Genomic DNA, 14379 nt, shown 5'->3' on the forward strand with positions numbered 1-14379 from the left:
AAGATTTAAATAGAAGTAGTTTGGATATGGCGTTTGTCGCCTCAGCCGGAATATCTCTTGGTAATTTACTTATTTCGTTTTGAGCCATTTCGGGCTTCAATTTAATCAGCAATCGACACGAAAGAGAATTAAAAAATATTGACTCAAAACTGACAACTAAACAGACAGCTTTATTTATTTGTCAAATTACATAGAAACCAACGCCAGCCCAGCGCAATATTTTTTCTACTCGTAATAAATTCCTTGAAATAATAATTTCTGAATATTTTTTAAAACGTAACTCGCTATGGAAAAAAATAATGTTTTATACACGACGATAAAATTGCATTATCGTCTCCCGAAATTAATCTTTTCGGTCGACTCGACGATAAAATACCATTTTATCGTCTTGTATAAAAAATAACTATTATTTAAGACAGCTTATTTAATTTGTTTTTATATACGTTTTACAAAAAAAAATAGGTCGTATTTATTTTGAAATCTTATAAAGGTTTAATTTAATTTTATTAGCAATGACGTCCTTGAAGAAGGTAAAAAATAACCGTCTCACATACTGCACACGTCTCGAAGTTAATTAACAGTCATGAGTGTGTTGGGCATAAAAGTATAATATTCCATCCATTCCACTCTTAAGTTTAGTTCAAGTTTGGTTGCTATAAAAATGTAAAGTGTCTTCAACCATGATTTTATTTAGCTTTTATGCTTAAGTTTGTGGAAATACATTTTTTTAAGTATAATTCATAATACATAGAAAAAACAATCCCTCAATAAAACGTTTAATTATAAAATTTTAATAATCCCAGATTAGCCACCAAAAGGAAAATAAAATTTATATATTTATGATATTAAAAACAAATTGGAAATCCTTTACCCTTTTGTCAATTGCAATTTTTCTAAGCAAAAAGTTCTATAATTTTATAGAAGGTAGTTTCATCGTAAATGTAGATCTCGTGTAATTCTGAATCACTGATGGCAGACATCACAAAATGTGTAAACCTACATGCGAGAAGTCTCCTACGCTCTGTAAGCATAACACTGTAAGTAGAAGATAGTATAAAACAATAGTTAAAGCTAGCCATGACGACTGCAGTTAGAAAAGTAATACTTGGTAATACTGACGAAATTTACCGCCAGTTATTGTAAACTTTCATGCCAAAATAGATTTTTTTAATACCGCCATCTTCAACATACTTTAATTAAATCACCCCTAGCAACATATCTACTGTCTCAAATCCCTTCACAGACTTCTTATAATATCAATTGAAGTAGTTTCCTACTGACACACCCTGTAAATACATTACGGCTCGATGAGGCACTATTTATTTAATTACTTAACACAGCAGTGTAAAGACTTGATATTTTGCGTTTTTAAGTGAATGATCGTGAAAGAATTTATAAATAAATAAGTTTTTATAGAGTTTGTATGTTATTACAGGTTATAATTAAAATAATTCATATAACGTAACAGAAAACATGTTTTATACCGGGTACCGCCTTAAATTTACCGTTTCCACATCTAACATCTGTTTAATATTAAACTGTACAATCATATATATTCATGCTATACACAAGATATATGAAGAAAATTGTATTTTGAAAAAATATGTATATATTATTGCATCATTGCAAGTGGCCAAAATTATTGCATATCGTCAGTGAAACGTGATAACCTGCTAACTCCATTTTTTACGTTAATAAGTTTTTTTATACCATTAGAAAGAGTAAAAAATACTCTATAAGTAGGGAAAGCAAACATATTTTTTCCGATTAAAGAAAATTTTTTATTTTAACTCAATAATATCTGCTAACTCCTAGTGATCTGAAATAGCCACCGAAATGCTGCTATCTCCGTAATTTTCGTTACGATCACGCTAAAGCAAACACACAGATTCTCAGTCGTATGTTTTTTTAGTACAGTACGTCGATCCAGGGTTGCACTAGGTCAAAGGGGCCTGGGTGGCAATGTAAGGAGGGGCTAGTGTGTTTTTTGGCGTATTTTTTCGCCTTACGTTTTGGTCAATTTTTCCCTATTATATGCAAGGTGAGTCTTAAATAAGTGCAAATATTTTTAGGGTAGTATATTTCGACCCAAGAAACACGATTATGAGTTTTTTTGCGCGAATTTTTTTTTTTTGAAAATTTGGAATTTAAAAAAAAATTGGGATTTTTTTTTAATTTTTAGTTTAAAAACATACTTTGTTTGTAATATGGTAACATAGGTAGTAGATTATATTTACAAAAAAGAAAATCCAATGATTCTCAAAATTATAGCAAAAAATTGGAAATTTTAAAAGTAAAATAACTCGGTTGTTTTGGATTTATTTGAAAAACCCGTAAAGAGAAAATAATTTGTTAATTTGTTATCGAGATTTACTAGCCCTGCACATATTTGCACTTATTTAAGACTCACCCTGTATAGAAATCAGGGAACTACCCTAATGCAAGGTAAACCAATGCAATGCAAATTCCATAATGCAATGCAAAAGCAAATATTGTTAAAAATAATAATTATTCTGAATTCTCATTAATTATTAATGAACTATAAGGGCCCCCCCCCTAATAGTTATCTATATAATATGGCCAGTTCGACCCTGCGTCGATCCGTTCTGTAAATACGGGGTATCCGTAAAGGGTTAGGGGAAAAACGAAATTCGCTATATACGAGCAATTCATCGGCGTGCTATAAATAATTTAAATAACATTACTTACTTGTACAAGAATTTCCATGATACCTAATCAGTTTTATTTTTTTCAACGTATTTTCACGTAAATGATACAATTTTTATAAAAATTAAAAAAATAAGGAGAAAAGTAATAAACATTTAATAAAATCACGCACTGTCTTCCAAGCTCAGTCTACTACCGTTGTATAAAAATTAGGATAAGCATGGAAGGATTCTACCATATCTTCTAAGAATTATAAGTTTAATTTTTAAATTATTTTCATATTCATTAAGTCCAAAATTCTGCTATTTCAGTTCTTTAAAAATGCAAAAAATTTTAAAATTTTCATTAAAATTTATTCGTTTTTGGACTTGTATGTTTTGCTTCTAGACCGACGATATTATAAATATATGAATATCATATTTTTTAAATTTAATTGATTATTTATAAATCTGTTTGGGTAATATTCATTTCCACTTTCAAAATTTCAAACAATAAAGGTTGCTATCTCCAGAAGTATATGTTTTTTCTTATTTCTGCAAGACGAATATCTGCTATCTCCCTATTGTGTCGGAAAAAAATGACGTAACACGAAATATTGAGTTTTATTGTTCCCCAGCCAATAATATTCTTATCTCTTTATCATATTAACGCATCAAAATACTTCCCACATGTGTACATATTTGTTTGTACCGTTTTTTTGCTCTCCTGTAAAATTAGGAATAATGGAGTTAGCAGTTTATCACGTTTCACCGACGATATGTCGTTTAAAAATATACGGAAAGGAATTTAAAGAATCTTTTTTGATACATAGCTTTGATAATCAGTAATAAACATTTTTTTGTTAAAATGGATAGGGTAAACAATGTTTATCGTTCAGACCCAATATTATTACAAACTCTTGCACATTTCGATTTGTGGTCTCTTGGGTTTCAGAAGAAATTTGACTATTATTTTGGCCTTAAAATGTCTAGAAACATTATTGCACAGTTTAATAGAGTCAGAATAGTAACACTGTCTCAACAGGGCTACCGGCAAGTTGCAATAGCTGAAATTGTAGGAGTTAACCAAAGCGATGTTTCGCGAATATTAAAAAAAATCAAACGAAGTTACAGACGGGCCTGGAAGAGGTAGAGAGTTACTACTGCTGTGCAAGACCGTCAAATATCCCTAATTGCACGACGCAATCCCCTGCTTTCTAGTACTGCTATTAAAAATGAGTTAGCTCGCCTTGAATGTTTCAAGAAAGGCCATAGCAAGAAGACTCCATGACAGAGGATTACATTTACGGCCTCTACGTGTTCCGAAGCTTAATTTACAGCACAAATTTACGCGACTACAATGGGCTGAGGAGATGAGAGCAAATGGACCTAATTGGAATTTCGTCATGTTTAGTGATGAAACAAGAATAGGCCTAGTGTCAGACTCGCGACGAACTTTGGTCTGGAGAGCATCTGGAAGACGAGCACGCTTGAACTTCAAGGGGGAAGCATTATGGTATGGGCAGGTATAACGCACGGAGCTCCTCTTATTTTTTTTTGATGGCACAATGACAGGTGCCTCATATCTTAGAGACGTTTTAGAGCCTATTGTGCGTCCATTTCGAGGGGCAGTGGGGGATGAATTTGTTTACATGGACGATAATGCTCCTCCCCATCGCACTTTAGCGGTTCGAGAATTTTGTGAGGAAGAGGGTATAAGAAAACTGTGGTGGCCACCGATGTCTCCAGATACGAATGTGATCGTGCATGCTTGGGACATGTTAAAATGCCAAAATGAATGATCCTCCTGTACCTTAAATGAATTGAAAATTGCTGCGCGCGAAACATGGGAAGCAATTCCTTAACATCTTCTGGACAACTTAATTGAGAGCATGTCACGTCGTCTCACAGCTTGCATTGCGGCTCGAGGAGGCAATACAGAGTATTAGTTGTGAGAAATAAAATTGTTTTCAATATTTTCTGTTTAAAATGAAATTTGTTTTTGTTGATTTTCACTCATTATGAAATAAAATTATAATAACAGCCTAGTTGCACTTAGATTTTTAATTTTATACTAGTTAGTCTAGTGTAGTAAGCCAATATGTCCAAAAATATAAAAAGAATCATATTAGATCCAAAATAAAATAAAAATATCGTTATATGCAATAATTTTGGCCATGTGTGTACATGATAGTTTTTTTCTTATACCTTACCTTTTTAACTTCACCAATCAATTTATTTTTGGATTTATTTTTATATGCTACTGATATAGTTGAGTCATTACATGTCATTATATGTTAGTAGACATGTTTATTAGGATGCAGTAAAGCTAACCATGCTAAAGGGGTTGGGTGTGCCAAAACAGTTCCTGCCAACTGTTCCTGCCAACTCCACAATTGGCAGTATCATTTAATTTACTCAAATATTATTAGATTATAACATATCCAATCTGTGTTGAAAAATTTAGTTTACAACAACAAAACACACAATTTCACCACAATACACAAAACACTTTAGTCTGGTTAAACACTTCTTTAGTTACCTGCTGATGATGCTAACATGGTTAGCATAAGTTGATGAATTGTTATGATATTTTCTTTCAAAATCACTATCATTAATACAGATATAGTGTATAATTTTATACATGTAATGACACAATATGTCAATAATAAACTAGTAAATATCTAATTTTTATGATAGTTTCTCTAAATCGATAGTATATAGAAAATTAATAAGACTGTTCCTGTTGTTTCAGGTGGTGGATTCTAGAGCAAGAACTGGTGCCGATGGTTCGGTGCAACAGCAGGCCAGCAGACAGCTGGAGGTGTTTCAGAGTAGAGCGGCGGGGGCCCACTTGCAGGTGGTGAAGACGAAAACGGTGAGCAGCAGCCGATGGTCGGGCAAATTCGATGCCTCTACTAAAAGTCTCACGGCAGGATTCGAAGATTTACAGGTAGGAATTGCTTCGGTTTAAACTGAAAATTGATCAATGTATGGTTATATAGAAGAAATTAAATAAGAAATAGTTTAAAATGGTCTTATTATTTTCACATTTATTGTTTTACGATTTCGGAGAATTAACAAGGTGATTTAATATTGATAGGTCTTGTGCTTTCTATTAATTCAACACAATATGAACAAACTTCTCCAAAAAAATCCTTTATGGGTATTTTGCCACTGCACTGGAAGAAAATCTACAAAATAAAATAGTTATTTTTTGTAAACACTTCTGCGTTAAACCTAAACGGACACTGCTTGTCAGAAGTTATGTTTACAGTTATACAAATTTGCATAACAAAGAAAAAAATGCTTAACGTTTCGGAAAGTTTATCTCTTTCCGTCGTCGAAAGCAAAAAAATACAAAGAATAAAGAAAAAAACTATTTAAAAAAAATATTTAAATTCAACTATTCGAGAACACTTTAGTTTTTTAAAACAGATACGTCTACAAAAACCGTTGGCGTTCTGTTAAAATGACATTATATCAAGTTAAACTTCAAAATTAACAATTACTACCTGATAACAATTACTTAATAAGGTAAAACCAAAAAGCCCAAACTTTCTGTATGATTATTTTGAATTTTTACGTATGTTATGTTTATTTATGTTATGTTCTTTAAAATCAAAAAAAGTAATTACCATACATTACTAACATCTACAGATGCATGAGCAATACATTTATTTTTATTAGATTGTATTAAAAAAGCCTCTTTTATCCTAACCCCCCCCCCCTGGATATTCCACCGTTCCATTCTTCTATTACTCGACGCCATGATATATTCACTGTAGATAGCCAAGGTTCTAGTATATTTATTAAATCTGCAACTTATGATTAAATCGCGCACGACCAAAAAATAAGCAAAAAGATTCGACATGGGAACAATCGGAAACCAAACAACGATAATTTTACCGAGGCACGTCTTGAAAAGGAGCGCTGTTTATGCCTTCCTCAATATTTTCTCGTTAAAAAATCAGACGAAGTGGGTACTGACCGAAATCCGGCATCGAACAATAGCCCATGCTTACTAGAGTATGACTGGACGGTTTTTTGCGGCCACTTGTCCATTTTCGTACGGCTTTTTCTATGATCTGTTACGAGCTAATTTCATATTTTATTCAAAAATCGATAAAAAATAGCCGGCTGCTTTTCGAGGCGTGAAGAAAAAAATTGCCAATTTTCAGCTTTCTATATTTCGAGCTAAATGGTGTAATATTTAATAAAGAACGAAAGATAATTGGGACGTATAACGATTCAGAGAGCAGGCCCGGATTATACTTAATAATAATTTTAACTCTACTTAAAAGTTTTGGACCAAGGTCGATAAATGCTAGGGAGGACCGAAGCTTACTGAGAGGAGCTAGGATGGATCCTGCAAAAAACTACACGTTGCTCAGCCAGGACCTTTTGGCTGCCAGCAGGGTACGTATTGCCCCTCGGACGGTCTTAAATCGATAAAAAAAATCAGGTTTACATTGCTATATGCCTATAAGACGCCCTCCGTGATCCTCAAACGATGTCGTCAGCGTAAATTTCACCTGTCATTGTACCTTCACAGACATACAATTGCGTTCGGCCCCCGTAGAAAATTCCACCCCAGACCATTACACCTCTAACTCCAAAGGGATGCCCTTCTTGAACATATCGGTCGTTGAGTCTTGTATTTCTTAGTCTCCACACAGGAACTGTACGTCTGTCAGTACAAAGAGAAAAGCGGCTTTCATCGCTGAACATCGCACTATACTATGCCACTAATCATTCCAGTTAGCTCTTTCATTACGCCAGAGCAAACGTTGAGCTTTATGACCTCAACCTGACTCTCGCTGTCAACGGAGGGCGTCTTATAGGCCTATAGCAATGTAAATCTGCTTTTTTTAATCGATTTAAGACCGTCCGAGGGGTAATACGTACTCTGCTGGGAGCCAAAAGGTCCTGGCTAAGCAACGTGTAGTTTCTTGCAGGATCTATCCTAGCTCCTCTCAGTAAGCTTCGGTCCTCCCTAGCATTTGTCGACCTTGGTCGACCCTCCCTATGCCTCTCCATGACAGATCCAGACTCATTAAATAGTTAAATGACGTCTGTTCATATTATCGATGACAGAATAACCACAATATCGCAAACTGCAGGTTAGCCACACGCAAACAAGTTCTATTCTAAACAAAAATTAAATGTACATTTTTGATCATAATGCTTTTTATTTATTTGGGTACAGTTTTTTATGTTTACAAACAGTATTTTTTACACAAACGACATAGCTTTTAATAGTTATAACACATTTTTTCTGAAAATGTTTCTTCCTAGCTAAAACACAATATGCTTAACTTTTTTCGATTAGTTTATATTATTGAATTTGATGATTTTTTCGAGCGTTTATAACTTTAAAAAGGTAAAGTCCACCCCCTGATGAAGTAGTCTCACCTAATGAAGACGCCGACATCGTCTACCCACCAAATTTGGTCGTGATCGGACGACATCAACTTTTGACATTTCTTACGTCAAAACTAACTGTCACAGTTACATGATTTTCTGAGTTGATCATTGATGATGGAGTTTTATAGTGCACGAACGTCGTCAAAATATCATGAAAATATAAATGTGATCAATACAATCTATGAGGAGCATGCCCACCCACAAGACGTAGCGGGCCTATATTTTGTGGATCTTTGCGTTGCAATCCGCTCCCTACTACTTTGTCCAGTACCGCCTCTTCTAGAGCCGTTTGCTGGTCGGTGATCAGCGCAACCTCTGGGTAGTCCTTTGGCAGCACCGCAATTTTTACTTGTCCAACAATAGCGGCAAAGCTGGTGATTCGTCCCTGCTTGACTCTCGGTGTTGGACGGCTTTCCATCCTTTTTCTCTCCTTACCGGAGCAGAGGTGAGAGATTCTAGCTCTTTGAGTCCTTTGATGGAGATGCGCCAGGCTGTTTCTGGTTTTCTTTACTCCTTAAATTGACAGAGAAAATTTCCTTTAGCACCTGACTAGGAGCTTCCCCATCAACGACAAGTTCTCGCATCACCTAGTGGAAGCTGGTTTAGGTTAACAGAATTAAACAAAATGAGGCTCGTTTAAAAGAGGTTTCCTTCCTTAATAATCTGCAATATAGACTTTTCCTCCCCACATTTTACCGTGGTAGCTAGAGGGCGCTGGGTGACATCGTAACGTTGTTGAGCGTATACATAAAAAATTTATTATGGGTGCCGTACCGCCGACACATGAACGCATTAAACAAGTTGCAACAGAGACACCTTAGACAACTCTTAAGAATCCGGTGGTTCCATCATGTCTCAAACGTATCGGTCCTTGCAAAAACTAACTGCGAGAGTAATGGAGTCATGGTTATAAAATCCCGCTTAAGATGGGCTGGTCACATATGCAGAATGCAAGAAAACCGCATACAAAATATCTGCTTTACGGTGAGCTTGCAGACTTTAAGAGGAGGCCGGGTGGACAACTGAAAAGGTACAAGGACATTTTCGACGAAAACTTAAAGAGGATTAACATGCAGAATGAGTGGGAAGAAACAACTCACAATAGAACTCAATGGAGAAGAATTGTAAACTCAGTTAACAGCGACAACCCAAAAGTAAAGAGGCAACAAAGCAATGAGATTTTTGAATATCCGAAGTGCGGTAGGCAGATAACATCACGTATCGGGCTTTTCAGTCACAGAAAAGCTCATGAAAGAAAACGCCTTGCGTGACCATCTTCTGATGTGTGTCGAATACTCGTCAGCGAGTAATGGCAGTAGTAGTAGTAATAGTACATAAAAATTTTAAATGGCAGGCTATACCTCGTTGGTCATAATAGAGCACAAAATTTCCAAAGCCATCGCAAACCGCATACTCTCTATTTTCCCTCTAACCCAAGATATTAAAAGAACAAATAAAGTAAACATACTTCTATTGGTGAAATTAAAGGTCAACTAGCATATTCAGGAAATTGTTTAATTCCATAGGCAATTGTTTAAAATTCAAATGTTGCTTCGAGTGTCCATTGTTTTTAATATTGTCATCAAAAGCAATATTTATTTTATATTGTTTCCTGTCCAGAGTTATTAAATACGTGTATTTCTAGTGTTATACAGGGTGTCCCAGGCTGAGCATGCATTAGAAGTTTCTATAGAACTACAACATCTAGCTCAGAGATTTTTTGCACATCACAGTTTCACAACGAGATCTATCGATTAAAAATATTTTCAATATGGCGGCCCTTCCGGAAATACCGGAAGTTGACACCAACTTTCTTATTTTAAATGGGTGCCTCCATTTTTTATTATGTACTTAAGTTCTCTGTAAAATTTTATGAATTTTGATATTAAACACTCTATATCTAACATTAACCGTTTTTGAGGAAAAAAATATTTAAAATGTTTAAAGGAAAAAATCTGCCTGTCAAAAATATGTGTCTAGCCTAAACTTCAAATTTAGTGATTACTACAGCCACTGTGCCACAAAGAGGAAACATGTGGCTATCTTTTTCAAATATTAAATTGTTCGAATTTCATATAATAATGGCCGCAGCTGTCATAGAATTGAGCGATTAAAAAATTATCATAAATCATTTTTTTCAAATGGAAACCCACTTTTTTATTCCACTAGTGAAAAGGTTTTTTCAATTCGTTACTATTTAATTATATATGTTCCTATACCTAAAATAAATCCTTGTTGGGTTATTTAAGATTTAGTTTTAAAGCGTATATTTTTCTTGATTTTAACGAGTAGCCTATGACTTTAAAGTGATGTAAAACACTAGATCTGGCCACATGATACAAAGAATACAAGGTATGATATTACGCAGGTTGGTCACTACGTCACAGGTGATAAACGGCACCATTGGTCGGCAAGCTCTACGCGCCAATTTCAAATTGTCAAACAGATTGTGTCATCTGTGAAATTTGATTGTGTCAAAATGTGAAAATAATTTTTCAAGTGTCAAACTCGATGATTTGACATAACTTTTGGGGTTATGTCCTAATTCTTCCCTATTTTAGGTCTTTTTTTATTAGTGGCAATTGTGGCAATTGAACAATATGGATATTTTTTTGTATGGCGTATGACGTCACAGATGGTATGCGCAAACTTAATGAGATTGGAGCCGCTATATCGATCATACCTTGTTTTCTTTGTACCATGATCTGGCCATGTCATATTTTGACGCTTTGTTCAAAAAGCAGCATCATTTTCGAGCCAACTTTGCGCTGTTTTTTTTTCGATCGTACAGAATATTAATATCAGCTATTAGATATCACTAAAGAGCGAAAATACGAGATATATTTTTATAAATACACTTTTTAAACTCTTAAGGCAGGCAGTATTTGTACTATAAGAAATTCAAATAATTCGTTCTCTGTCAGATGGAAATAAATTTCTGACCGTTTGACACTTAATGTTAAAGGAAGCTAGATAAAATCAAGAAAAATATACGTTTTCTAACTCAATCTTAAATAACTTAAAAACGATTTATTTGTTTATGTATAGTTAAAAAGTAACAAATTGAAAAACCGTTTCATTAGTGGAATAAAGAAACTAGGTTTTCATTTGAAAAAAATGATTTATGATAATGTTTTAATCACTCAATTCCATGACAGCTACCGCCATTATTATATGACATTTGAACAAGTTAATTTTTGAAACAGATAGCCATAAAATAATTAACTAGAAAGAAGTGTCAACTCTGTGTTAAATCGTGGAAACACGATACGCCACCGAAAGCCTTCGTTGTCGTCTGGAGAACTAATTTTCCAATTGACAGGTTGACATGATAAGGACATGATGGCTTAATTTTCATTTCCGTTTCCGGTTATTCAATGGCGGGCCCTCTTTCAGTTCAAATGTATTTTGTATTTTTTCATAAATAAAACCAAAAAATAATTTATTCACATATATTTATTTGAAATATGGAACAACGTGACTAAATAAATATAAAAATATAGAGGATTGTATTGTTTCAATACCAATTAGTTAATTATATGTACTTTTAACGTAAATTAGTTAAGGTATAAGCATGACTTACAGTAATTTGTAAATAAACACACGTATTCGCAGACTTCAAGAACAGAAAACGGACACAGGAACATGAAAACGGGAGCCTTATACAAAAACCTGAAAACAGAAAAACAAATTTTTTTATACTAAAATTAACAATCTAAAAATATCAGTAGGTATAAAATATAAATATACTGTTTAAAAAAGCGTCCATTATTCCCAAAGAGACCTGGCTTATAAATCAAAAAGAAGCAAAAAGAGACTTTTAGTCGGATAATATAATCAGATTATCAGTCCGATTTATTGCATTATTGACAATAAATCGCACATACTGGAGATAACTAATATTGGCAATAGTTAAAAATGATCTTACCTTGCTGTAAATTGTTTCCATTTTCAAAAAAAATCGCCGATCAAAGAGATTATAACACCATTTTCAACTTCTAATGCACGCTCAGCCTGGGACACCCTGTATATCCTATAGTTAAGGTCAATAACCGCCAGTATTATTAATGGGTTCACTTTAAAATTGTAGTTCTAGTTCGAAAATTAGCAAAGACCTATTAATTTTACTAATCAAAAACATCACTAAAAAAACTTTTACTTTAATAGAACACAAATTTGATGCTATTAATTAACATAAAACTCCTTAGCAATAATTAGTACTGCGGCGTACTGCCAACTAACTTGGAAGTAGGATTTTAAAAGTCTGACATATTTGCGTCGATTATTAATAATTAGTCATAAATAAGTCGATTTCCTTTTATGAAAAGCACCAAGATGAGTCAGAAAACGAATATGAAAAAATCAAATGCATACTAACTAAATTAACGTCCAGGCTATGAATCTTAATGACATGCAAAGATGAGCATGACTAATAAATAATTATGTACATTAGCAGAATACCATAACATTTTGAAGCTTATATTATTTATGAGACTTGAAGACCTAAAAGGATTTATTTTTTCTTAATAATCGTTTTTTTTTTCAACAAATCTTGGTGAACTCCATAACAATGAAAATCTAGTTAAATACTCTTCTACTATAGTCTGTCCAACGACTAGATCCTTAACAGTGATAGATGTGCCTGTCATTTGAATTTCAAAGTAGTTTATTTTATTTTAGAAAGAAATAAGTTGGTACAATTGGAACTCATAGCAGGAAATTCATATATTTGAAATTTAACTGACAAGTGATTACTTCAAAATATTGTGAAAAAAAATGTATAAAACTGAAAAATATAATCGAGTTATTTTATTTAAAAAAACGGTATGTGTTAATACAAAACAAACAAGAACAAAACACCACATACCAAAAAAATATAAAAACGAACTATGTCTTACTTTCAAGCTCCAAGAAACTTTCCGCATTTATTATTATATTTATCAATATAACTTATGTACAAATACAAATTTGTAATATTCCACAGAAATAAATAAAACAACATAAAGAACAAACTATTTTATTAATAATAACACCAAATTTTGTACCTTAAAGGTTGATTTGGGTTGATTAATTAACTTTAATCTTAATTTTTTTTTAAACCAGTACATTTTGACATTATTTTTCTGCAGTACCTACTAAAATCCATTATATACCTATCGTGTGATGTAGATATTTTACAGCTACTCCAGTTTTTAGTATGTTTAGTACGATCATTGTACCATATACGACATGCACTTATCTACGACGAGATGGTATACAAACTTTATTGATGGTAACTTTATTGGTGTATAGGACTTTCTGCCTAGGCAACGAGTATTAACTATAAACTGCGCTCTGGTTCTACAGTTAATTTCCCTCGATTTTTCCTCCACTTGACTTCATAAGGCACAAAACACATGTAATAATACGAATCAAAATTCATCATCTTCCAAAACGCAGGATATTTGACATAAGTTGATACAAAATTATAACTTATAATTTGGCAAGACTTTGAAAAGCCTCAAAAATCTAAAGGCGAGTTCATACGCATCGGCGTCCGTTTGTCGTCCATCGTTCCGTCAAACCAATAAAATTAAAATATGATCTGTCATTTTTAATATAAACCAATGAAACTGGTTAAAAACAACAAGAGACGACGGATTTATATTTAAACCCATCCATAGTTAACTTAAAAAATATTAGAAACTTTTTTAGTAAAATAAATAGATTGGTATGGGACGTCATCTGCTTTTCTACTGTCATCGTCTGTCGAAATCTTACCTGAGAAAAAAAACAGAGTATAACTGAGTAGATGTGTTAGAAATTACTCACTTTCGAAACTGCACCAAGAGAGCAGTAAATAATTATTGAACCTCATATATGATTCTAAAAAAAATCCTTTTATTTAATCTTATTAAAAACTTATAGGTGGGTCAATGTTTCAACCGAGGTTTCAATGTTATCTTTTTTCATTTTTTCACAATTTAACATTCTAATGTTAGTTTTTTATGGATTTTTAAATTAATTTATTGAAAGATAAGAATATCTCAGCCTTTCCAGATTGGATATTAAAGTTTGGAACTCCGCCTTATGCTCGCTATTTAAGAAACTTCTTTAGTAGAGAGAAAGCAGGAGACACACATTTTCACAAAGCCTAATAAATAAAATAAACAAATTATATAATTCTTGCCGTGAACTGCTATGAAAAATTTTTCACATTGTGTTTGTCATTTCGGGAAAATCAACCAACCTCTCACGACCGGTTTCTGGGCCTTTACCCTTCATCAGGTGAGCTCAAACACATCGCAGAGAATTTCAATGAGTACTG

At 33.3% G+C, this 14379-nt stretch overlaps 1 protein-coding gene across 3 annotated transcripts in view; it reads left to right on the top strand.

Annotated features, from left to right (window-relative positions):
* The window catches only part of LOC115890501, a 483888-nt gene that overhangs the window by 414150 nt on the left and 55359 nt on the right, over positions 1-14379 (top strand). For all 3 annotated transcript variants that reach the window (XM_030910748.1, XM_030910750.1, XM_030910749.1), the window contains one exon: positions 5401-5598. In XM_030910748.1, coding sequence (XP_030766608.1) covers positions 5401-5598 — 198 coding nt within the window. The remainder of the gene's footprint in view (positions 1-5400; positions 5599-14379) is intronic.

This window comes from Sitophilus oryzae, unplaced genomic scaffold, assembly GCF_002938485.1.
Source record: "Sitophilus oryzae breed Bouriz unplaced genomic scaffold, Soryzae_2.0 scaffold_87_pilon_pilon, whole genome shotgun sequence".
NCBI classification, from domain to species: domain Eukaryota; kingdom Metazoa; phylum Arthropoda; class Insecta; order Coleoptera; family Curculionidae; genus Sitophilus; species Sitophilus oryzae.